At 38.5% G+C, this 27,658-nt stretch overlaps 1 protein-coding gene and 1 long non-coding RNA gene across 5 annotated transcripts in view; one reads left to right on the plus strand and one right to left on the minus strand.

Moving 5' to 3' along the window:
• Nucleotides 1–19,183, minus strand: LOC311068997. Its single transcript, XR_014603455.1, has 3 exons — nt 19,088–19,183; nt 17,705–17,773; nt 1–118 (listed from the first exon to the last, which is right to left on the minus strand). It is a non-coding gene; the product is annotated as an uncharacterized lncRNA (long non-coding RNA).
• Nucleotides 19,031–27,658, plus strand: part of map3k7 (mitogen-activated protein kinase kinase kinase 7) — a 22,159-nt gene continuing 13,531 nt past the window's right edge. The window contains exons 1-8 of one of the 4 annotated variants that reach the window (XM_084091905.1): nt 19,196–19,669; nt 19,843–19,947; nt 20,358–20,468; nt 20,608–20,673; nt 20,813–20,858; nt 21,462–21,600; nt 24,841–24,965; nt 27,421–27,549. In XM_084091905.1, the coding sequence (XP_083948031.1) occupies nt 19,861–19,947; nt 20,358–20,468; nt 20,608–20,673; nt 20,813–20,858; nt 21,462–21,600; nt 24,841–24,965; nt 27,421–27,549 (703 nt within the window). In that variant the 5' untranslated portion in view covers nt 19,196–19,669; nt 19,843–19,860. Of the gene's footprint in view, nt 19,948–20,357; nt 20,469–20,607; nt 20,674–20,812; nt 20,859–21,461; nt 21,601–24,840; nt 24,970–27,420; nt 27,550–27,658 lie in introns of all 4 variants that reach the window. The other 3 variants (XM_084091902.1, XM_084091903.1, XM_084091904.1) reach the window with 3 other exon arrangements.

The raw sequence follows: 27,658 nt of genomic DNA on the forward strand, positions 1-27,658 counted from the left end.
GTGTGATTGACTGCTGCTGCATTGCACTGATTGGATGTTCCACACATGTCTGGATGCAGAATTCAGAGGGACTGACAAGCTTCCTGGATAGGTCCCCACAGCAGAATGTATTAAGACACTGTCCAAGAATGCAGAGAATGAAATCATCAGAAAAGAGGGCAGTCAGTCAATCTGCTTGTCATCATCACTGATAAAGAAGATGAGAAGTTACTTTTCTCAATTGTTTCACAAAAACACTACATGCTATCGCCACTGTCAAAGTACCACCTGTCAATCAGAGATGGTAGCCTTAAATAATTAAATAATAGTTATGGAATGTAAAGGATTCACTGCTTCCATCATTTGGATTACATTTTAAAGAATCCTAAGAATAAAATAAGATCTCAGATAAACTGAGATACCTTTTTTCAGTTCTGTCATGACAACTCTCGGAGAGATTTGCATGGTAATGGATATGGCAATGTTAATGTATTTGGTCTTGTCAGAATAGATCTGCTACGCTGCTGCAGAGCAAGTACCGAGACTTGCTACTGCCAATACATTCACAGCAGGGATGGACTGGGACTAAAAAACGGCCCTGGACTTTGACTAGGCCCGGCCCAAAGCAATTGGCACGCGGAAACTCGACAACAACAACAACAATAACGCCTGGCATGAGTGTCACAAGACTTTAATTGTGGCTCAAGATACTATACCATCCAAATTATAGCAATAGCACTGATGTTGACTAGATGTTGTGTTAAAAGCACATTATTCTAGATTAACTTGAATACTCACATATAAATGGACTTGGTCTAAGCTCAACCTGAATAAACAAATGATGGAATGGATTTAAAAAAAAAAAAAACAGGTTTTATTCCAAGATAGCATGGAATAGATTATATAATATGCTGTTATAACAATCTATTCCATGCTGTCTTAAAATGAATTTATTACTTAATAATCTTAATTAATTTATGCAGTAATTAATCTTTTACTGCACAAATAATACCACATCTAAATGAAAATACACCATTACAAATGTAACTTCTGTATTCAAAATCTTCAAAGTTTGTAAGCATTAACTGTAACGTTACCAACATTTTTACCAACATTTTTAAAAGTAAAAGCACAACATATTTCTTAATATTAGCTACTGCATGTGGCATTTTACAGCTAAAATTTTGAAGTTTAGCTGTTTTAACTACTGTAATCATTAAAAATGTAGCAACCTGAATATCACTTCCTAACATCATCCCTAGCAAGTAACTCTCTTTCTCCTCTCATGTTCCATACTTACTTGCCCTGGATCTGCCTGTGGAACCAGCTCTTTCTGTCCCTCATCATCACTGTGGCATGTTGCTGCATTGCTGTCTGGCTCACTTCTTCACTGCTGCTAATATTTAACTGCGAGGTGCTGCTGCTGGCTGTGCTGCTAAATATTTCAGTTAGTTTGCGACATTTAGCGGCTTCAGTATCTAAATTCCGCAATTTTTTTTCTCTCGCCTTCTCAGCCCCACCCTTTTCTTTCCGTTTTTTACCCGCGGCCGCGTTATGCATATTGTTTGTTTGTTTCTATGCTTCTATCTAACGTCTTTGCTTCTCCTTACTTGGCGGCCACGGCCAGTGCAGCTGGCATCCAACTTAAAGGTGCATTGCTGCCACCTACAGTACTGGAGTGTGAAACAGATTAGTGGGGGGAAAAACAGGTGATGACTGCGTGCGTGGCGGGTGGTGGGCCGGCCCGCCGGCCGTCCTGGAGTACCGGCCGTTCTGTGATTCTCCAGATCACACAGATGGCCAGTCCGCCCCTGATTCACAGATATGCTGCTGTGAGCATGTAAGACATGCATGCTGCTGCTGCTGCTACACATGTAACAAACATGAATAACCCCCGTAGCAGATCAATACAGGTGGAGCTGGGGAAGGTGGAGGGTTTCTGAAAGCGTGCTGCAGACTGTACTACCGGTACTACACTACCGGTTTTTGAATGTTGAGCCGTAGCTCATTGGCTCATCATGCAACGGCAACCAATCAGCTGCGCTATGCAGATGACGATTCGATCGCTACCAAATGAGTTAAGGACCTATCAGACTGTGTCATCTAGAGTGTCATGCCAGAACTTGGTATTTATTTTACAGAAATTAATTTTGTAGTTGGATCCTATTTTATTATTTAGGATTAAGATTGGTTTTGTATATTTATTTCATTGTTAGTTGATTTGTTTGTTTATATTTATGAATAATGATTCATTGATTTATTTAGATTATTGATTATTTAGAGCTCATCAATTATTTAAAACAAATATATAAACATTTTTACACAGCCACACCACAAACACATGTGCAATAAATAAATAAATAAATAAATAATAATTTGTTACATTTATATAGCGCTTTTTCTGGGTCCTCAAAGCGCTTCACATATGGAATGGGGAATCTCCTCAACCACCACCAATGTGCAGCATCCACTTGGATGATGCCACGGCAGCCATATTGCGCCAGAACGCCCACCACACACCAGCTTACTGGTGGAGAGGAGACAGGGATGAAGCCAATCAGTATATGGGGATGATTAGGAGGCCATGATGGACAGAGGCCAAGGGGCAAATTTGGCCAGGATGCCGGGGTTACACCCCTACTCTTTTTCGAAGGACATCCTGGGATTTTTGTGACCACAGAGAGTCAGGACCTCGGCTTAACGTCTCATCCGAAGGATGGTGCTCTTTTGACAGTATAGTGTCCCCGTCACTACACTTGGGCGTTAGGACCCACACAGACCACAGCGTGAGCACCCCTACAGGCCTCACTAACACCTCTTCCAGCAGCAACCTGGTTTTTCTCAGGAGGTCTCCCATCCAGGTACTAACCAGGCTCAGCCTTGCTTAGCTTCAGTGGGCAACCAGTCTTGGGCTACAGGGTGATATGGCTGCTGGCAAATAAAATAAATAAAAATAAATACAAAGTGACAAAGTTGGACTGACTAAGTCACATTTGTGGCACACACAGTCATATTACAACACTCAACATAACATGAAGGTGTGCTAAGTACAAACTCATTGACGGCATCAAACACGGCAAACATCGGCGGACTCTCAATAAAATAAATTGACTTTTGTCTCTCTAGGTTGCACTTCAAGCAGATGACAAAAATTGACTGAAATTAGAGGGAAGCTCCGAAGTGTGCGGCCTGAAGATTCATTCGGGATAGAGCACTTCACAGATCCATCTGTGCTAATTGACATTTATTTTCCGTTAGCAGCAGGGTGAGATCTAATGCTGATGAAGCGGCCATATTGCCACAGTATCGCCTGTCTGTCAGGTTTATGTGTCAACGCCAGCACATATGGGACCCTGGGGAGGTTCATGCCGCAACTCCTCTTGTTCTAAATGAGATTCATTGGCCTAATCTAATACAAAAACAGCTTTTTGACCAAATTACTCTGTCCTTAGTCTCCAGACAATCTTGGGGATCTTCTGGAGAATCAGCAGTGAGCTAGCTGCACTCTCGAAATCAATTAGTTGCCTACCAGGTTCACTGATGTGATTGAACCTGTGTGTAATGGAAAATTCAAGCTAATTAAATTGGCAAAGAAGAAATGAGGGTAAAGAGAAGAAAGGGCGAGAGAGATTTAGAGACTTTAGCATTTTAGTGAGATTGTGCCTCGCGGCGGCATGTGCTGTGTATTGGCATTTTAAAACTGAGAATTATGATAGCCATTTGAAACAAGTAAATTAGAGAAAGCCCATCACAGAACACTGCTGTCCGGCAGCAAGCCCATCGCCGAATGTGGCGAAACAATAAAACTGAGGATCTATGAAGCCTGTGACTTCTGCTCAGGGTGGATCTCTTCTAAATACCTGCCATATATTTTTCAAAAGCAAATAGAGCACAGTAGCCCAATCGATTTGCTCTTTGCTCAGTTATCGCAGCCATGTTTGAAAGGGAGACGTAATATATTGACTTTGTTACAGACGCCACGTGCTGCCGATCTGACAGCTTCTTCTCAAGCAGCTGATTTATGGATTGTGCAAATGGGGGGAGAGGGGATTTCATATTACTCTGGCCGCACAGGGAATGATGCATCTGGGAGAAGAACACAAATAAGCAGTTCTGAACCATGCTTGGGCCGCCCGCACATCGGCTTTCCCTTTCTTTGACCTCTGCTTGGCAGTTTTGCTGATGTGTTAGCTGGTGCTGGCAGGTATAAATGAATCTCAATTTCCTTTATTAATTTTGCATGTCACTACAAACTTGTTTCTGAGGAGACCTCTCCAGGCGTTTATGCTTGGTGGAGTCGAAAGTCTATTACAAGGTTCTACATGAGTAGTTTTTGAACATTCATGTGCGTAGCAACTATTGACTGTACTTTAACTTTTAACAAAGGCCTTTTCTCTTAGTGAATTTATTCACTCTAACAAAGCTCATCTGTAAAGCTTGTATCATCACTTTGGTGAATTCTATATTTCTTTTTTTTTTTACTTCCAAAGCCAACAAAATGATGTTAACCTCTTTTTCAGCACCATGAAGATTTTGCAACGAGTTCCTGCGGATTGTTCACGTGGATTCGCCACACTGACCAATTGACCAACCAACAGCTTGGTTTGAAAGTGTCCATGAAATTTTGCTGAAATGTTGTTAATGTGAGTGCAGCTTAAAGGGATACTCCACTTTTTTTGGAAATAGGCTCATTTTACAACTCCCCCAGAGTTAAACAGTTGAGTTTTACCGTATTCGAATCCATTCAGCCGATCTCCGGGTCTGGCGGTACCACTTTTAGCATAGCTTAGCATAATCATTGAATCGGACAAGACCATTAGCATCTCTCTCAAAAAAATGACCAAAGAGTTTCAATATTTTTCCTATTTAAAACTTGACTCTTCTGTAGTTACATCGTGTACTAAGACCGACGGAAAATGTAAAGTTGCGATTTTCTAGGCTGATATGGCTAGGAACTATACTCTCATTCCTGCATAATAATCAAGAAACTTTGCTGCCGTACCATGAGTGCAGCAGGCGTAATGATATGACGCAGCACCTGAAAATAGGTCTAATAGGTTAGACAAACTTACCGTTACCGAGCTGGGGACTATTTTCAGACGCTGCGTCATATCATTATTTTTTATTTATAGTGTTACAAAAGTTTTAACCTTCTAATCAACAAAGAATCCTCAGAAAAAAAGAAATTTCCCCAAAATGTTTTATCAATTAAGCAGCACAACTGTTTTCAAAATTGATAATAATAAGAAACTTTCTTGAATACCAAATCAGTATATTAGAATGATTTCTGAAGGAACATGTGATACTGCAGACTGGCGTAATGATACAGAACATTTTGCTTTGCCATCACAGGAATAAAATACATTTTAAAATATATGTATTATGTATTTTTACTGTAATTTTGATCAAATAAATACAGCCATTGTAAGCATAAGATACTTTTCTAAAAAAAGAGAAAGAAAAAAATTCTTGCAGACTCCAAATGGTAGTGTTCATGCGGGTATAGTGCAAATGTTGTTAACTTAAGTACTTCACATATTTTACTGCAATTATGGTTACTCTAATTATGAGCGTAAACACATTAACATAATTACAGAATTATGTTTACACAAGCTTAATCGTAGTACTGTCTTAATCGCATTATAAGAGCCTATGTAAATAGTCACTATCAGGTGTGCTTTCCTCATCAGATGATGGGTTTATGTATATTTCACAGATGCCCGTACATATGGCCGTGCGCTGTGCACCTGCATCTAGAAGCATCCGGTGTCATGCCTGCCTCCTTCGAGGGTTTTGTAGCATCTGGTGTCAAACATGCTAACTGACTTTCATACTCAAACCGGGCGTGCATTTTAATCTAGGTGCAATCCAAATTCACCTGTTTACAAACAAACAAATAAATTTGCCTAAGGTAAGCGTCCCTAGCATTAGCCTCTGGTATCCAATGAGAAAATGCAGCATGTGAGTGAGTGATAGAGAGAGGAAGAGACAGGAGGAGAATAACTTTATTTGAGATATGATGGCATGTATCTCTCAAGCAAGCAGGCTGCTCATTACAGGCACTTTCTTTGACTGGCTGCTCAGATGTCAGCTGTCACAGTTCATCATGGTGTGCTGAGGTGAAGAAAAAACAAACAGCTGCCATCTCTCCCCTGGCAGGAACCATGCAGGTAAACACTGAATAATAGTCAATTCCCCTTCACCGGAGTGGGACTCCACTGATCCAAATATCTCCACACTGCATTGACTCCATTATTTTGAGAAATGAAATGCTTTTCAGAGAGGAAAAATCAAGCGGTAAGCGGTCTCTCGGCACAAAGACGCAGTTCTGAATGGAAACCGAGCTTTTCCACAAAATGGTGGACGGCAAATGTGAGGAAATGAATGCACCTACTGTACATCATACTGTAGGATCCGTGTTGATTCTGCATTTTGTTGGGAACAGTATTATTGTATTGTACCAGTATTATACAGTTAACTGCAGCCACAGCTGAATGTTTCATTGTCACATTAAAATAAATTCAATTATAATGTATTGTACAAGTATATGACTCTAGTATACAACTCAATTATGTTAGAATTATGACATATTATTATGTCAGTTATTTTAATAAAGAGGTTCTACTATGCTTTTCCACTTTTTCCACTTTAGTTAGAGTGCAATATTGCTGTTTGAGCATAAAAAAGATCTGCAAGGTTACAAAGCTCAAAGTCTGCTCCAAATGGAGATATTTTATTTAACAGAATCCCCTTTTCAAGAACTACAACTCACGGCTCGTTTGGACTGAAGTCACAGTGGTAACGCTACTCATGAAAAAAAAAAAAATGCCCATGGAATACGCAAAAAAGGTGTAAGGCCTGGTTGAGCTGCAGACAGTGTAGTCGCCATGTCAAAGAGACTTTTTGTGTTTTTTTCCACAACATTTCCAAAACTCATGTTTGACCTTCATAAGGCTGACAAACTTAGAGTGCATGGTTAAAACTTATTTTAAACACTGTTCCTGAACATTATAACCCCAACGTTTATCTGTGCGCTGCACATTTTATGGAGAACAGTTTGCTTACTATAGCTTTTGTAAGCTCTCGCTTTTGTAAGGTGGAAAATTAACCATGGTTTAGTGATCGAATACTGTTTATATTACCTTAGTTTTCTGACAAATATTACGATTAAATAGTGGATAACAGATATTGTATCTATAATGTAGCCTATAAGATAATTACAAAAAACACACCACTCTGAAACGTCCTGTGAAATCTGTGCTTGCAAAGTCTGCATGAAATCTGTTTTGCACAATCCTTTTGTTCGTTAACATTGTCAGGGTCTAAATCGAGCTCGAATTGGTTTGAAATTGATGCCATCCTCAATATTTACACTAGAGAAGAACTCGCAGTTATGGAGGGGCGGGACATTTCCCAAACATGCGTTAAGCGGTGCCAATCACAACACACTGAGCCAGCTAACCAATCGCAGCACATTTCGTATTTCGCAAGGAGGGGCTTCATCGAAATCATGAAATCGAAATCCCCTTCAATGCCTGAGCAAAAACACAGCACTGTCACGATATCTTGTAAATAAAAACACTTGATTGTAAAGTTAATGCTAAGCAAATAGGCTATGCTATTTGCTAACTGAAGGCTGACTGATAACAAAAAAAAAAAGAAATATCTAATTTGACCATTTTAACCACAGCATAATATAATGTGAATATGTGATATGTAATTTAAAAGACATTAATTACACTACCGTTCACAAGTTTGTGCTTGGTAATGTTTTTTTAAATGATTTTTGAAAGTATCTTATGCTCTCTGAGGCTGCATTTATTTGATAAAAAAAAAATACAGTAAACAGTATAATTGTGAAATATTATTACAACTTAAAATTACTGATTTCTATTTTAATATATTTTAAAGTGTAATTTAGCGATGGCAAAGCTGAATTTTCGACATCATTACTCCAGTGTTCAGTGTCACATGATCCGTCAAAAAACATTCTAATATGCTGATTTGGTGCTCAGGGTTTTTTTAAAAAATAGAAGTCTTTTGCAACATTATAAATGTTTTTACCGTAACTTTTGATCAATTTAATGTGTACTGAATAAACTTAGCCTATTAATTTCTTTCAAAACTATTTTTTGAACAGTAGCGTATGTTTTCACGTTTAAGAATACATTTACAATAATTTCTAATCAGGCACAGAAGTTATATACAAAGTTGTGTGTGGGGGGATCTTGCATGACACCGGCTCTACTCCAAGGTGTCCTTGGCCTAAAAATTACATTTATGTGCTCAACCAAAAAAAAAGAAAAAAAAAAAGATAGAAGTCGTAAATCAGAGCCTTTATTTCATGTCCCAGCTGACAATCTTAGAAACAACCTTCAAACTCTGTCCTGACCAACAGAAAACAGTTTGATTCCCATTGATCACACCAAGGGCCAAGCTTTACCTCCAATACGTTAAAATCAGTGGTCAGCTTTATAGACGGAGTGCTAACAGGGTGGCCCTAATCCCACAAAATACCCCAGTTTCCTGCACACCTGACCCAGTGGCACTGAAGAGAAATGAGCTGTGCTACTGCGAGCTGATGTCTTCAGCCATATCCTGCCCCACAGAAGGCTCCTTAAAATCTCCTATGAGTCGTCTGCCTTTTTTATCACTCCATTCCTCTACAGAAAGCAGGAGAGGAGATAGCAGGAGGAATAATCACAAATAACAAGAATGTCCTTGATCCCTGTCTGTCTGGTGCAGCAGACTGAGAGAGCTCTTCCCCTCTCTCTTTCCCTCATAGCGGGGGTTCTGCAGCAGATGCAGACTTTAACCGACAGACTCTCCTTTATCCATAGAAGCCAGACACGACCCTCCTCTCCTTCTCTTCTTTTTATTGCAGTTTTTCTGCGGTGAGTGCTCTTACCCTCATTACGAATGCTGCTCTCTTCTCATCACAGAAATGGACCTATGTCTGAATAAAGTGCCAGTGACCACAAAATCTGAGGCCTTGGCAGAGGGATGCATACGCATTTCAGGCCACTCTGACTACAATGCGCCGGGGTATGACGGACAGCATAATGAGGGAGTAAGAATGTCACAGAGAAAAGCAGAAAGTGGCACATTAGTGCCTGGATTTTTGTCTTCCATTTCTTCACCCTGACAAATTTCACACAGACACACATGGAGCCTGAACTAGCCCGAAAAACTTTTCGAAGATGTTTTGGGTGGAATTCATTAGTGTATGACCAGTATTTAAAGGGATAGTTCACCCAGAAATGAGAGTCATGTCATCATTAATGGTAAATGGACTGCATTTATATAGCGCTTTCACAGACCTATGGCCACCAAAGCGCTTTACATATAGCCTCACATTCACCCATTCACTCACTCACCGACGGCGGTGTCAGCCATGCAAGGCGCCATCCAGCTCGTCGGGAGCAGCTGGGGTTAGGTGTCTTGCTCATGGACACCTCGACACTTGGTCAGGTGGAACCGGGGATTGAACCACGAACCTTTCGGTTTGTAGACAACCTACATGAACCACTAAGCCACTGCCGCCCCCGCCTCATTAACTCACCCTCATGTCCTTCCAACACAATAGAAGATCTGAAGAAGATTAGTCCATTCAGGGCAAGTTAGTGCATCAAAAAGTTCCAAAAAGGACTTCAATATAGTCTACTGAAAAGTAATCCAGTGGTTTAATCCAAGTTTTCTGAAAAGATTCATTCACTTTGTATGATAAACAGCGAAATTTAAGAGAGCGTAAGGAGACTATTACACCACTCACAGTGCTTTTTGTGCATTAATAGGAATTTCTTGTTTCTATTCTCTGATTGGTGCAGGTCATTAATGTAGTTCTCACCAAGAATTCTGCTGTTAAACATAATTATTTAAAAAATAAACTAAAATAATGCAGTCTGATGGCTTCAATTAAAGCAGATATCGATAAAAAAAAATAAAAAAACCTTGTAGCACGTCTTTAGAGGTTTATAAGTTATTGTTCAAAATCAATTCCCCTATGGAGAAAATGATCAGGAATTTTACTTTCAGAGCTATCGGTTCTTGTGTGTCACATGACTTAATGTCATGTGGTCACCAATAAGGCTTCAGAAGACTGATTAAATCACCGAAGATGTATGGATTATGCTACCTTTATGTCCTTTTTGGAACTTGACATTTTTGGACCCCATTGACTTTCAGTGTATGGACAAAAACAGCTGAAACGTGTTCTGCCGATGAAAGAAAATAATTTTAAAATGACATATTGGTGAGAACATGATGATGACAGAATTTTTGGCATTTAATTAGTTATTCTAGGTGTCACAGCAGAATCACAGAATTAGAGAGGTTATAAGTGCCTCAGAAACAAATCTCTTTATTTGTAGCTACTGCAGCCCTTATGCTACAATCATTATGCATCATTTATTCAGAGATGGTGTGACCCTAAAAAAAGAAAATGGCTGACCTACGGGTCCCGAAAAAGCGAGTGTTTACTGGTCTGAATCCCTTGGAGACTGTTTTAAAGAGCTAATCTACTACTCTGGACACCATCCACATGGCATAAATCACTTTTTAAAATGATTGATTCTCTTTGAAATCAGATGTAGGCACTGCATAACAAATGGAGTGAAAATAAGCAAAGTGTGTCATAAAGAACAGAACACTGTGACTCACAGATATTCAGCAGGCCTCTTTCTGTACCACTGCTGATAATATAAAGCTCTGGCCCCTAGAGCTCATTACCAGACAAATACCATTCCTTTGGTGCGCAGCATTCGTCTATATTCCTGCTCTCATGAGATCACTGTTATTATTTTGTTTATTTTTGCACTTTTCCATTGCATCATTATGAGATATGGTTGTAGGACTTATACCTTGGTTTCGGATGCAAATGTTTTGCCTTTGGCTTTAAATTTCAATGAAAATTCTCCATTAAAGGGTTGATTTGGTTTGTAAGGTTGTTTTTGAAGATGTGAAGCATTTATACTTTAGCCAATTTTACATCACTTATTTCCCCAGAGAAAATGTTTGCGCTTAATAACGTTTCTTTTTTTTACCACAGACTACTGTGAAATTTACATGACACCATTGCATCAGATTAGAAGTGGTACTCGCTCCATTTTTTCTGATAAAAAGGTTTCAGATAGTCATAAACCAGGGCACATGAGGATAATGCTCTCATACTTCTTTTAAAGATTAAGAGTCTGACGCCTTTGATGGAAAAGCCCAGCTCTTAAGTGGAGATGCAGCAGCCGCAAAAGACAGAAAAGGTCATTCACTATGCTTGTTTCCATCCTCTTTAAACTTTGACTGACAAATTACCACAGGATAGAGACAATAGAGGTCTTATCGCTGGGATCTGCATGGTCTAAGCAAAACATTGGTGCTTTGCAGAATAGTCTCGGCCCCTGGCGACCCCCCTTCTCGCTTGGCACTACTTATCAAGCACAATGTCCCCCAGCTCGGGTGGAACAATTCGGAAAGGTCAGTCTCAGCTGGTCCCCATGCTCAGCAGTTGGTCTCTTTGGCTGTGCAGCAGGCTCCAGCTGAGAGCAGCTGCAGTAACTCTGTCACCCAACACCCTGCAGGGACGGCTGAGCTCAAATTATGCTTTACGAAGAGAGAACAGGCCATTTATTCAAATGCGGTTATGAGCATTCCAATAACTAAGTTTAGTGTTAAACAGCAAGATCATGTATTATGTGATATATCATCATTTAGCTCACACTGTAAAATATGTTCTTTCATAAAATTAAAAAAGTTTCCAATATCTACTTCCTACAAGAGTATATCTATTTTTAGTAGGTGGCGACAAGTGACTGTCTTTATGAGTGAGTCATTTGAATAATTTATACAAAATTGATTGATCTAAAGGAACGAAATTTTAAAAAGTTTATTCAGGAACAAAAAAAAAAAAAAAACGTCTGCCTTTCTCTTGGTGAAAAACTGAATCATTCACTTAGCCGATATGTTCATAAACACTGATCCATTCAGGAATGAAAAAAATGATTCTATATGAATTAGTGCTGTCAAACGATTAAAATATTTAATCGCGATTAATCGCATTAATGTCATAGTTAACTCGCGATTAATCGCAATTAATCGCACATTTTTATCTATTCTAAATGTCTCTTGATTTCTTTTTGTCCCATTATTTTTTCTCATTTTAATACTCTTATCAACATGGAAAAGTGGATCGGCTTGCTTTGAGCAAATGTTTCTTTTTGAAATCAACATTGGCATACTGTAGTGTTCAATTTCACACTAACATTCTCACTTGGAGCAAATAATCTCTCACACAATGTAACACTGTCCATCAATAAAAGGGTGAAAGAAATACTGACGAGGTCCTAATATTGACGAGGGGGTGGAGAATTCGCATCAGCAAATCAGTGTGCTTGGCCATCAAGTAGTAGGCCATTTCAGACTGGACGTGCTGCAATGATAGCTCAGTTCACAATGACAAAATACACAGATCACTTTGGTCTTGTCAACTGAAACATTTTGGCCACTTTTTTAAAATTAAACTTTCCATTCAGAATCTTATTGGCATCCATTTCGGCGTCTCGCGCTCATCATTCATCCACTCAAAACATAATGTTAAAGGGGGTCGCACACTGGACGAGAAGCGAAGCGCCTCGTATTTAAAATTCGAACACATTATTCTCTATGAGTGTACACACACCTTTTATTGCTGGCCATAAACTGAGAAAGTACTCGTCCGATGTGCGATACAAGTTGTCCATAGACGCGGCTTCTCGTCCACTCTTTGGCCGGCTCGCAAGCCCAAACAAGTGTGTGCGGCGTGCCTGTTGTTTTGTTTCCGGTCTAGCTAGATCCGGTGGTGTTGTACTAACGTTACTAGTTGTTGCAAAAGCATGTCAAAAAAAACTTTAAAAAAAAAACTACAAAGTTTGCTAGGCGTTAATCGCGCGATAAAAAAATTGACGCCGTTAAAATGGGTTTGCGTTAACGCCGTTAATAACACGTTTAACTGACAGCCCTAATATGAATGAATCATTAAAAAAAATCACTGAAATTATTAATTCGAAAGCATTGATTCATTCAGAAATGAAAAAACAACTGCTTTTATGAGTGAGAAATTGAATCATTCACTCAACCAATACATTCGTATACACAGATTCATTCAAGAATTAAAAAAGTTATTTTTTATGAATGATGATTTGTTCAAAAGCACTGATGATGTCCAGCTCCACCTCTCTGGACTTAATGGCTGGATACGTGGCGGTATTACGTCACTAAAGGTGTGGAGAGAAAGATCGCAAAGGCTTTTGGGTTCCATTTGGGACAGGGCCTATAGTCCTTTGGATGCTCACTTTACTCATCTGGTAATTTCTGCCTACTGTTTTGTGAGCATTGGGAATTCTGACATTTTGCTCTTTTCACATACTGATTTTCACCTGTAGTACAGATAAAAATGCATTTACGAGTGAGTGAATCATTGAATCATTCACTCATTCACTCAACTGATTTGTTCAAGGTAAAAAGAAACATTCTTACTCAACTAAAACACAAAAAGTGAACTTTGTGTTTTAGTTGAGCAAGAATGTTTCTTTTAAAAACTTTGTGTTTTGTTCAAAAACTCAGATTAATTTATGAAAGAAACACCTCTATAGTATGGAGAAGACACAACGGTTAATTTTGCTGTGCCTTCATTTATAATTATCTTCGCGGTAAAACACCCTCACAAATGATATATAATATTTCAAAATAAAAACATTCATCAAAAAAAAATTTGATAAAGACCATAATATATATACACATTTCTGGTTAAAAAAAGCCATTTGCATGTCATTCTAAACTACAATACAGTGTGTTTATTTTGCTCAAAGCTTATGCTGTCTAAAATATATACAATGCAGCAACAGCACTCAGTGAGTGTAGCAATTGCTCACAGGGCTCTTTTATGCGGGTGCTCACTGTTACAGCAGCAGTAGACTAGTACTAATCAGCTTGTTGGGTTTATTCTTCAGCTGATTTATTTTAAGTGTCACATAAATCCAGAGCAAATGAATGGAGCATTTATATAGAGTTAAAATTCTTTAACAAAACGACTGCACACATTCCCCTGATGCTCTCTCTGTTTTGCTTGTCTGGCTGCAGCAGAGGGAATTGTTCTACTTACACAAAATGATCTGCATGAATATTTACAAAGAACAGCCTTTTCTCGCACCCCTACCCCACACGCATACACACTCTTCCTACTCCAATTAAACATTGTTTGTCTTATTTGGGACATGGATATTCATAATGCCAAGCTTAAGAGCTTGCGGCATCTAAAAAGCCATAAACGAAAGACAAATGTTTGTCAGCTGCAGAAACATTATGCAATCAATCAACTTAAAAAAGGCAAAAGATTATTTCCACTTCAACAGAGTGCTGATACTGGCATAAGGAAATTAATGAATTTATTTTAATTGTATCGCAGCAATGCATATGTACCTACGATGTGTTCTGCGGCTGCTTCAACGCTTTATCATATTGAAGGTAATGGAGCGCTTCTTGCTCATGCGAACGAGATAGAGCACTAGTGCCACCATGTGGTACAACAACAAAGTAAATGAGATTTCTGTTCACTCCTCTTTGTTAGTCCTTCAAAGAAACCACCTTATAGAGTTAGTATCGCACTAATTAAAGCTCAAAATAGTCGTGGATTGTGGCTGTGTTGATGGCAAAGTGCACAGATGAACTCTCAATAAGGTTCTTGTTAGACAGAATGATGCCTGTTCCCACGACTTACAAAATAACAAGCAGACAAGGGCAATGTTGTGTGTCTAAGGGCATTCTGGATGAAGACAACCTAGCAACACAAGGTAAGCAAATATCATCTGTTCAGAGCCAGATCCCACACCATATGCCTACCCTTGTACTTTGTCTCAGACGGTCATGGATGAGCATTCTAATGAGCCATTTGGCTTTATCATTAAGCCTAATTATTACATGGGGATATAAATGGTACCTGTGTGGCCACAATTCAATATATCTGCTCAGCTTAATTACTATCACTGCATCATCATCAAGAACTGAAAATCAAAAAAAAAAAAAAAAAAAAACAAAGTCCAGAAATATTAATATTGATGATAGTTGTAAAATGTGCTATATCTGAGGAACTCTAAGGTTTCGAGTCAGAACTCAAATTTTGCAATTCTTTTTTTAACTGAATAAACAATTTTTGCTGTTTATTTAATTGTTTTGTCTTTCATTATTGAATATGCTATGCTGAAAACCCATTACAAGGAACTGTATCATTATTTCTTTTGGCAATAGCAGTATTTTCTTTTAGTAGTCCGGACATTAAGGTATGTGGCTATACAGAATTGAAATATAGGGGTATTGACAACTAGCCCTGGTCTCTCCCACTTCCTGCCAGTAGTACTAAAATGAAGTAAAAAAGACAGTCCTACATCATTACTGAAAAGTTTATTTTTATGAGCATTTTTAGTTTTTTGAACTGGTTAAGTTTTAATTCCTCTAAAAATTTTGAAGAAAGAAAGGCCTTGAAAGGAAGTGCGAAGATTATTAGTTAGAGAAGCTGGGACTAGATGTCACAAGCAGCACTATTATCGTACTTATAACTAAAACTAAAACTATTAAAAACATTTCTGTTAATTGAAAAAAAAGCTGAAATGAAATAAAATAGAAATTTTAGTTGAAAATTTTAAATGAAACACGTTTAAGTTGAAGCACTAAATTTGTTACCTGGAAATTAATTATTTACTGGAAAAAAAAACTAAAACTAAAACTGAATTAAAAATAAATCAAACTTAAATAGCAATATTTAACACAAAAAAGTAAAAGTAAAAGTAGTAAAAGTAAATGACTAAATGTGGGCTGGAGTTATTTAATTACATCATTTAATTTTTTACCCATTTATAACATAAAAATAAAGACATAAATAATAATAAAGTAAACAGTCTAATACAATAAGAAAGAATGAACAAATTGCAAGCAGCACAAATAAATACAATAGAACAAAAATGAAATAAAAATATTCCAGGTAGGTCTAAAAGTATACAGGTACGAAATACTATGGCTTGGCTTTATAGACGGGGCTTAAATTAAGCCAGGATTAGGCTTTAGTTCAATTAGTAGCTTTTATAAATATGCCTTAGAAAAAAATGGTGTGCATCTTGAGACAAAACAATGGCACAGACATATTTTAAGATATTCCAGTGCAAGATGCTCCCAGTTAATACAGCTCAAACATGCATTGGCTCATGCCTTGTCTGTGAAACCAGGGGTATATATATTAAATATATACTTATCCTAAAGAAGTTATTCTGTCAAGAGCAGGCTTGAGCAGAGTTTTTCTTTTGTTCTTTAATTAACATTATATGACACAAGACAGCAGGTATATTGAGCTATTGTCACTTTAAGACCAAAATACATGGATATATGACACACATGAAAATTTCTTCCAACTGTTACGTTCATTGATTTTTTATTTTAACTCAGTTAAGACTGTGCTTATGAGGATTAATGGGCGTTTTGATGTAATTTTGTGTGTACTTGACCGTTTAAGCGTGGTAAGACGCAAAAGAGAACTTGGGTGGGTATTGAGTTTTCACTGAATTTAATTTTTTTTCACGTCTTCTTGCTCTTGAACGGTTTAAAATTGTTTGAATGTTTATGATGACCATGGTCACATTCTAATAGCCTATTGCTTTGTAGTTTCTAAATAACAAGCATTTAACAATTTTTGATACCAAGCAGCTGAAAAGCAGGATCTCCCTCAAAATCCAAATGGTGCTCACTGCAGAGACAAATGACGTCCAGCTCCTCCTCTCTGGACGCATGGATTGAGCTTGACCTAGTCCAGCTACACCTCTGTCGATCTAATAGGTGGAGGGATAGCGTTATTAGCGTTAGGGTGTTGTTGGACCTTCTAGCTACACCAAATACACCCAAAGTACATCTAGAGAGGGTGAGCTGGACTTCACGCTCCACCCAGGGCTTTGCAGTGAGCAGCCTCTCTCAAAATATGGAGCTGAATTGAACATCACATCAATTTAGCAATGGTCGTTATTTGGCGTGGGGCCAGGGTGGACCAAGCTCATAATTGGGTAGACCTGGCCCCCTGTGGAGTGGGGCCTGTTGGGCAATAGCAATGGAATTTCTTTTGTGCCTGTACAGAAATTGATTAATAAACATACTCTGAGAAATATTCATCAGGGTAAAACGTTTGAAAACTAGCCTCGGTCTCCTCCACTTCCTGCCCGTACTATCTAAATTAAATGAAAGAGACAGACCTGCACCACTACTCACTTCATGGAACCCACAGTGGAAATGATGTCACCAGTTCCCTGGAGAGGACAGCGCACCGCTGGAAAGGTTACTTCATCTCAGTAACCTTGTTTGCATATGAACGAATGTTGTTTATGTTTTTCCAGCAGTGTTTCTTTCCAGTGATGAATAGGGATCATTTTCAGCTGTCATGAAATGATGGTTGAAATTCTGGGCTTATATTTAGCTCACCGAGGGCATGTGATCAGCTTGCTCACCAATTTTGATTCGTTGATCGGTTTGATAACACAACACTGTACAAATACACTTAGGCTACATAGGTGGGGATCACAAAGGATTTTTAGACAGGTGTTAGTACAAGGGACAACAATTTACACAATTATACAAACACCTGTATAAATAAAGTCCCCAGACATACAGTATGAATCAACAATAACATACTGAATTGAGACGTTGATGTGGTGTGGTCACTTACCTATAAAATATGATTATTTTCAAACAATCCAGCGGTGAGGTCTTGATCAAACTATTTCCCCTATGAAACCTAGGCATAGAGAAGAACCTCATTACTGACACTGGTCATGTAAAGCCACTTTAGGTCAAATTAAGCATCATTCACAATAGTTTTCCACACCTTTTAATAATAAATATGTCTGTATTTCAGATAAGGGCTGTTACAGGCCAACCACTGATTCACAATGAGAGATGTTCACAATGTTGTTGACAAAACTGTATAAAATCTTTAACAACAATGTCCTGACAAAAGGAAGTGGCTAATTTAAAAAACTTGCCTAATTTGTCAGGTTTCAAAGCTGTGCCATACTTTGTGTCAACACTGTAAAATAATCTGATAATATTTCAGCCTTCTTCCTGATTGCTCTTTTTCCATATTTTACTTGCTTTGAGTTCAAACATCGCACAGGCTCAGGTGAGTTTTAGATTTCTAATATAATTTCAAGCAATTGTTCTTTATATTTTCAGTCACAATCATGACATATCAACTCTGTCATAAGAAACTGTTTAGGATTTTTAGATAATTTCCATTGCTTTAACATTTAAAGTTAAAAAGTTAAAGTGACACGTTACGGCCAAGTATGGTAACCCATACTTGGAATTTGACCTCTGCATTTAACCCATCCAAGTTAATGCACACACATTAGGAGCAGAGTAGTGAGTAGTTAACACACACACACTGCAAACGTGGATACACACACCCAGAGCAGCGGGCAGCCTTTGTGTGGCGCCCGGGGAGCGATTAGGGGTTAGGTGCCTTGCTCAAGGGCACCTCCGTAATTTCCCACCGGTTCTGGAATCGAACCAGCAACCTTTGGGTTACCAGTCCAACTCCCTAACCATTAGGCCATGACTGCCCCATGACTGTTTAATATAGTCTATGTGTGATGTGCAAAATATCATCTTGTCAATGCTGACAGATTACATGGATGTGGAGATTAAAGAATTGAATTCAATTAAAGAACTGAAAATCATTTTGGGAAATTCATTCCTTAATTGATGTGAATTCTAGATATTTTTTAATAATCTTGTCAATATTTATAATACATATTTCTCCCAATTTTAAGAATAATTACCTGACAGTGTTGACAAAAATGACACACTCTTTTTGAGCAAATGGAAGCAGTTTAACCCAAACATAGACATTTATCTTTAAACATGCTGATTAATAAATAACAGAATCATACATAAAATTACAGTTTTTCATTCTTCAGAGAAAAATAAGGATGACATGTATTTCTTTTCGGTTGGCGTCCATGCAACTGACGTTACCTGGTGCAGTAAGGATGCTACTTATCAGGATAATGAAACTGAACCGTTTCTTATTCTCTGTAGGAATACACACCTAGATAACTATTAAAATCAAGACGAATCCTCTGTTATAACGACTGGAAATGATTCTGGCAGGCCTTCCTTGACTCCAATCTTGGAGACATTTCAGTTGGCATGGACTAGAGGGGGCACAATACAAGAGAGCGCACACTTCCTGGAGCTTAAACAACCCCCACAGAAAACAAGAAAAACAAACGAGCCCATGGAGGAGAGAGCTGTAAAGTTCTAGCCCCGCATCCGATGGCTCGGAAGCTCTGTCCTGGTCAACGGGACACGTAAAGCAGGTTTTATCGAGCGGTATTTTCGGGCACATAGAGAGGCCGATGTGCGGAGCGGCAGCGGCGGTGTGGAGTGAGCGCTGCGCGGAGTGGAGATCCATCGACCGCACCAGCGCGAGCCAGCAAGCGGCCTAACGCTAACACACACAGCCAGCGCTTTTATGTCGATGGGATACCCTTAACTGCACTTCTCAGAGACCCTAGGGCGTATTCCCTATCTGAATGACACCATTTCCCGTCGTTTGGCATGTCTGACATACTTTAATCTGTCTCGGAGCCTATTAGCCGCCTGGCTAACGGATTAGATTGACACTCAGGTTAGCTCGTTAGCCGCTAAACAAGTTTTTAAAGTGACTTAACATACACCTATATTTGTGTAATGCAGGCCGCGTCGAAGGAAAGGGTGCTTCAGCTGCCGTTGTTATTCTGAAACGGTTCGGTTGTGAAGTTTTAAGACTGTAAAATCAGTTGTTTTTGTTTTAATGATTAGCTGGCTAGCGAGCTAGCGATGTCAATGCCCTCCGCCGATATGCTGGAAACACCGCCTATGTACCCGTTTGAGGAGATAGAATATGCTGATATTGAGGTGGAAGAGGTGAGTGACATGATCCGCAAGTGATAACGTTAATAAACACGTTGACAATAGTGTGGAAATGTCCTGCAAACATTCCCTTGATAGCTGTACTATAACTAGGACACTTGACATTGTATCACACTACACCTAATCTCTATTTTTAACTTCATTATTTATGTTTTTCATTATTTTTGTCAAGCCACAGTGTGTTTGAAGGTGTACAAAGTGTGTTCTACTGAAATAAGTCTTTGCCATTTTTATTTTATTTTTATAAAACACTTTTGCACTGTTCTAGATGTGGTTCTGTGTAATGTTTCAGTTTCTGAGTTTAAGACTATATGTTAGGTTTGTTTGAACTTTTTGCGGTGCTGTGAGTTTGTGAATGTGTACCTTCATTCTGTGTGATGTTCTCATGCATGTGTGTTTTGTAGGTGGTGGGCAGAGGGGCGTTTGGTGTTGTGTGCAAGGCCAAGTGGAAAGGCAGAGATGTGGCCATCAAGACTATAGAAAGTGAATCAGAGAGAAATGCCTTCATTGTTGAGGTAAGTTACTGCCATATTGTATAATTTGTTCACGTTAGTAACTACTGTAGTCAAAAACATAAACCGTGCATATACTGATTAAACAGACATTTGGTCTAATTTATTTTAAAAAGCCATCTTCTCCATTCTCTCTATCCAGCTTCGCCAGTTGTCTCGTGTAAATCATCCCAACATTGTGAAACTGTATGGTTCCTGCAGTAACCCTGTAAGTCTCTACATGTTGCTATTGAGTGGATTTTGATCATGATTGTGAAACTTGATTCAGATGTGTTGCTATGATCCAACCTTTTTTTTTTGGTTCCTGTGATAAGAAACATGTAACAAGTTTAATGATCTTACTGCAGGTATGTTTGGTGATGGAATATGCAGAGGGGGGTTCATTGTATAATGGTAAGTAATTCTATTATAAGTTACTTTGCAACACTTTTTTGAAAAGGCCACTGGTCTAGACATCTTTGAATTCATTGTTTTAAAACTACTGGTGTGAGGCCAAATCACACTCTGAAAAATCACTTTGGCTTGTTAAAAGGTTTTGCCTACACGTTTTAAGGACTTTTAAGGCTGGCATTGGGTTTGCAGTTATAAAATGGAATTAAATAAAATGAAATTAGATTTGTCGTTTTAATACTTTGGCTCCAGTTGTTGTACTTGGACAAATCAGATATTTTCTTTGTTCTGTTGTAGAATTAATTTACATAAATGTGAAAATGCTCTTCAGTGTGTATATATACAAATGTGCATACATGCTCAGAGCATCACAAAAGATTGTCTGGTGCAGTATTTTTTCCAGTGCAATTTTACACATTCTTTGATTCCATGGAACTTTGCATTTCAAAAATAGTTCAAAATGTATCCCTAATCCCTGGCCTATGGTAGTAGCAAGTGCTAAAGGTCTAGTCATTGTCCAAGCACATAAGCTGTTTCACAAGTGAGCAAATGATTGATATCTCATAAATGTTTGCTTGTATTTATGACTGTATTCTGTGTTGACAGTGTTGCACGGTGCAGAGCCTCTCCCTCACTACACCGCATCTCATGCCATGAGCTGGTGCCTGCAGTGTTCTCAGGGGGTCTCGTATCTCCACGGAATGAAACCAAAGGCTCTCATTCACAGGGACCTCAAACCTCCCAAGTATGCTCCTCCATCATTTTTCTCATCACACTGTCTTGCCTCATGTCACTGGAACCCCCATGAGAATTCCCTTTTCTCCTCATTCATGTGCTTGTTAAATTTAGTCCTTGTCATATAAGTTCTCCCTTACCAGGGCTCGCAAAATTTCAAAATCGCTGGTAGCCCTTCGGGCAGGCACTCTTCAGATTTTGGTAGCCCGAAATTAATTTTACTAGCCCATATAAAAAGACTACAATTTTTAATGTAGAATATTGGTTAGAAGTCAAAACAATGAATCAAAAACTTTTTCAAAACACAAATATCAACAAATATGCATCTGGTTCTAACTGAACTGAAATGTGTGTGACCAGTATGGAACATGAATCAGTCTGAGTGTGTGGCTCAGCCCCCAATGAGAGTATGATTTAAAAAAAAAGAAAAGAAAAAAGTAACTCTTTAGTTTAGGGTCTAATACTCACTATTAACTTGTTTCATTAACATGCAGATGGCAGGGTTTTTTCATCACTGAGGTCCCGAATGTGAGGTAGGCCAGTTAGGGGGGTTCGGGGGCACCCCCGAGAAAATTTTAATTTCTCTGATCTACATATGTGCATTTTAAGATGTTTTGAAGGCCAAAAAAATTGGATAACAATAGCTTTAAAACCATGTAAGTGGGCAGCTGATTATTTTTCTCTCCTCATCAGCATCACACTCTTTTTCTCTTTGTTTTTCTCTTGCTCTGTCTCTTCCCCTCCTAAAGCTGAGCTTTGACTGATATAGACTTTTCATTTTTGTCTGTCAGTAAAGAAAGTAAACACAGGGTGAACTGATAGGTTGATTTATGAATCATTTTCTCAGATGCATTAATTTACTGAAAGCTACTAGGAAAGCTAGGTATCCTAACTAAGTTTATTAAATTCATTCACAATATGTACACATTCATTATTGATCTTATTCCTAATACAGGGCCGTAGACAGGGCTTTATAATCAAAGAGGTCCTACATTTAAGGTTATTAGGGGGTTCACATTTTTTATTTCTCTGATATATCCATTTCAAGATGTTTGAAGGCCAAAAAAGGATAAGAAATAGCTTTAAAACCATGTCAGCAGGAAGTAGATGAAACCTGCTCTCACTTCTTATCCATCACTCTTTCTTTTTCTCTCGGTCTCCTCATCTTGCCCTGTCTCTTCCCCACCTAAAGCTGAACTTTTTTAATTTACTCAAGGCTACAAATTGTATATTAATTCTCATGTACATATTCATTATTAATCTTGTGCCTATGATGAAAACGGTTTTGTTAATGCTAATGTCCCCTCACAATGACAGTAAACTAATTATTAGTCACATTACATAGGCCTATTTTCAGTTCAAAATGGCGAAATTCGACAAAAGTATATTCATTTGCCTGATTATTTTTGTCATTCGTTTCACATTTATGACCTAAAAAAGCTGTCAAATATGAAATGTTTAGTTTAGCTACTTACATCTTATCTCGCACATGACCGTAAACTGAAGCGTCGAGTCGCTCTGCTCAAATTCGCGCTCAGCAGCTTCTTGTGAACATAAAGCCCGCCTACTTTGATTTGATTGGTCATCTCAAATATTCTGACATTGACGAGCACCACAGACCAATGAGTGACAGGCCAATGAGACTCAGATGAACACACACACACCACACACACACACACTGTCCCTGTCCTCTGTTTCTGACGTGCGCTCTGAGTGCTCGGCGCCGCTGCGGATTGAAGATGAAGAACGCGCTGAATCTGATTATAACAAGACTGAAGCGAACACTATTTCAGATAGCCCGTCGGGCAGGCCGGTTATGCATTTTGGTAGCCCGACTGGAAAACACAGTAGCCCCGGGACGTCGGGCAGGCGATTTTGCGAGCCCTGCTTACCATTTAATTCAAAGCTAAGGGTTTTAAACGTACCTGGTTACATTGAGTCTTGCCTGACTATTTGCAATCTAATCACCTGAGATTAACACCAGGTGTAAACTCTTACATGTGCTGACTGTTTTCTGACTGATGATGGTGGAAACATTACTGGATCATTCCGGACTGCCATCGCTCATAAATGCTGTCTGGTCCAGGTGTCAGAGGACGTATGTTCGGAGTCTTACCCTGCATTACTTACAACATGGCAGCGTATTGTGTTGTCCAGGCCAGGGCTGGTTATTTATGAGGCACTGTTTGTAAAAATCCCTGGCAGCACACCATGGAAATGGTCAGCTGGCTTCTCTCCCAGACACCTAGAATGAAGTTCTCTGGAAGAACTGGGTTATTACTAACTTTTGATAAATTGAACCCACATGAACAGTTCTCAAGTGCTTTAACTGTGTTTAATTGGACTAAAGCACATTTGGTAACTGGTTAACTGTCATCTGTGTATACCTGTATTTCTGCTCAAAATATTGCCAACTGAAGTGCATTTTAAAAATATGTGCGCTGTTAATGTTTTCATGATGGAATTCTTGATTAAGTTTTAAGGCACACACACTTCTTCTTCTTTCTCTTGTCTTCAACCTTCAAGATGTACTCTGCCATTCAAGTACCATTCACTACCATTGTATTTTTTTGAAAGAAATTAATATTTTTATTCATCAGGGATGCATTGATCAAAAGTGACAGTATAAACATTTACAAGGTTGCAAAATATTTTTCCAACTTTCTATTCAATAAAGAATCCTGATTAAAATGCACCACTGTTTCCAGAAAAATATTCACTTTTTTGATTCAACATTGACAATAAATAAAAATAAGAAAAACTTTTAATGCAAATTAGCATATTAGAATGATTTGTAAAGAATCATGACACTGAAGACTGGAGTAATGGCTGCTGAAAATTCACAGGAATAAATTGCATTTAAAACAATATTAAAATAGAAAAGTTATTTAAAATTGTAATAATATTTCACAATATTTGCTGTTTTTCTGTGAGCATTAGAGACTTTCATAAACATCCCCAACATTTTGAATGGTAGTGTGAATGTTCTGTTTAACCAAAAAGGCTTTGTCTCTGTCCTGAAACCTTGCGAATTTATAATCTTTTAAGTTGGCATACACTAGCAGGATGGGGTCGGGAATGTACATGTTGTTTTGGTGCCATGAAGCAGCAATTTTCCCGTGGCTTCAAACTAATTAGTCACATGAAATGACATTTAATGAGTTATTCAAAGCAACTTACTAATGAGGGACATGTTTTTCTTCTTGGAGACATCTCTGTTAATCTTTTTTGTATATTTGTTTCCTCATAGTCTGCTTCTGGTTGCTGGAGGTACTGTACTGAAGATCTGTGACTTCGGGACAGCATGTGACATCCAGACACACATGACTAACAACAAGGGAAGCGCAGCCTGGATGGCCCCAGAGGTGTTTGAAGGCAAGTTTCAGGAGCTTTCCAAGAACTTTTGTTCATGTTTGAACAGTCACTGGCTTATCATTGGCTTGTTTTTGATTGTATCAGAAGATCAAAACGGACTTTCGATTCTCCTTTTCACCCGTTTTACCAGTCTTTCTTATTACTTGTCTTCTCATATGCCACTTCAGGCTTCACTAACCCTCGTACAAATATTTCCCTAAAACCAGTCACTGGACGCTCCTGGTCTCTATGATGGATGAAACCATTATAATTTAATGCATGCGTTTGCAATCAACCGCTAATGGGTTTCAATTTTACCAAACACATTCAGGGGCACGTGGCTGTCAGGGGGGTCGGAGGAAACCTCAATTAGGAGCAGGTTGTTATCTTGTTTGTTTAGGGAGGATCAGAAATCCCATGTTATTACTCCACTAGCACTGGCAGCAGAGGAGATGCCGCGCTCCTCATTTGCCACGCTGACAACAGTATTATCAGAAGACCAGAGCAAGGCAGCGTAAAGACATACTAGTGCGAGGCGCTGTAATTTAAGAATAATAAGAGCAGCAATTAAGGCTCTCCAGGGCAGCATGAGTGGAAATTAGCTCATCTGTTCAAAATAGGAGCGACAAGATAAAGGCTCCGCAACCCTGGACAGCAGAAAATGAGCTTTTGGGAAATAACTTTCATTTTGTATGGTGCGTGGTACTATTTGCTTCTATGTTGTTATTTTGGGCAGCTCGACGCAAATATCAACCATAACGTAGAAGAATGAATTATTTACCAAATTAATTTAGGTCTATATTTTACTGTATTAAACATCTATAATTATATAAAAATGTCATATATAATTAGTACATTTCATTGTTCAACCACCACACAAAACTAACAATAAAAGTTAGTAAAAACTATATAAAATATTTCCTTTTAGTATTGGTGCACAGATAGTGTTGTGGACAGATAATTCTAAATAATTTCTGAAAAATCCTTAAATTGTACTAGAAGATTTTTTTTATATATTTTTTTTATAAGGGCCACATTTATTATTTGTGTTTTAGTGCTATGTCAAGTCTCTTATGCTCAATAAGGCTGCATTTATTTGATCAAAAGTACAGTAAAATGGTAGTGCATGTTTGTGTTGAGAATTATTAGTACAATTTATTTCTTTTTATTTGATTATATTTTAAAATGATGGCAAAGCTGAATTTTCAGCATCTTTACCCCCAGTCTTCAGTGTCACATGATCCTTCAGAAATCATTCTAATATACTGATTTGCTGGTCAAGAAACATTTCTTTTTAGTATTGTCATAACGGTTGTGCTGCTCAATTTTTTCAGAATTGACTCTTCGCTAAGCCACGCCCGAAAACCGCCACAGGCCAATCGTGGCTTAGCAACCGTAACTAGGCGTGGGAGGTCTGGCAAGCTTTTGAGCAAGGGAAACATGCCGAAGCGTTGTGCGTATGGATTGTGCAAATCTGATACCCAGTATCCTAAAAGTTTGGACAGGGGGGTGGAATTTTTTTTCCCTTCCCGAAACCTAAAACCCAAGGGGAGAAATGCCGGGATGACAGGATTAACAAAAACACCTACGTTTGCTCCACGACGTGTGAGGGGTAGCCTGGTGCGCTAAAAATATAAGCGGGAGAATGTTATCTTTGCAAAGTGGTCAGGCTAATGTCTTGTGTTTATTCCACAAGATTTATGGATAAGCTGTTTGATTTATAATTATTATATTATTTTCAAATTTCACTCACCCTGCTGTGCATGAACATAGCTGTTCCTCAAATTGTGTGTTTCCCATTTGAATGGTCAGCGTACGAGGTGGTTGCTGCTTGCGCTGGGACCTATAGGCTTTAGCTTCAATTTTGATTAAATTATTCTCTAAACGGTTGCATATTATGTTGTGGATATACCCCTCGAATGCATACTGCAGTCCCTTTTGTCTTGCTCTCTCAGATATTTCACCTGTTTGCCAAAAATTACTAATTATCTCCTTGGAAATGTCTGACACTGGTGCATTCATACTGTAATAGACGTGCCAGGCGTTAAAGCTTGTCAGGCGTAGCAACAGTAACTAAGGAGGGCGGGGCTTAGCGAAGGGTCAATTCTTTGAATACAATTTTCAAAAGAACAGCATTTATTTGAAATTTAAATCTTTTGTAACATTATAAATGTCTTTCGTGTCACCTTTGAGCAACTGAATGTGTCCAAGCTGAATAAAAGTATTCATTTGAACAAACTTTGAACGGTAGCGTAATTCACAAGTAAACACGTCCATGGCAATGGCATTCCTTACTTAAGTATTATAAAAACTTTAATACAATAATAATACTACAATAATAATTCTTTCACAGAAACATTCACAGAATTTTGTGGTTTTGTAGTGACAATAGCTTTGGATCTTATAACCAGAATGTGGACCTTATTTAGGAAATTGTTACATGTAGGTGATTACTCTCTGTATGTGTGTGTTGCAGGCAGTAACTACAGTGAGAAGTGTGACGTGTTCAGTTGGGGTATCATTCTCTGGGAGGTGATCACACGGCGGAAGCCCTTCGATGAAATTGGTGGCCCTGCTTTCCGCATCATGTGGGCTGTGCACCGCGGTGAGTTTTATGTGCGCTTGTTTGTGCCCCATTCAAGACTTCTTGTCATGATGAGAATCTGCTGAGATCGTCTAGGTTCAAGATTAGGAGTTTCAGTCATCTGTCTTTC

Source organism: Abramis brama (assembly GCF_963993115.1).
Source record: "Abramis brama genome assembly, chromosome: 18".
NCBI lineage: Eukaryota > Metazoa > Chordata > Actinopteri > Cypriniformes > Leuciscidae > Abramis > Abramis brama.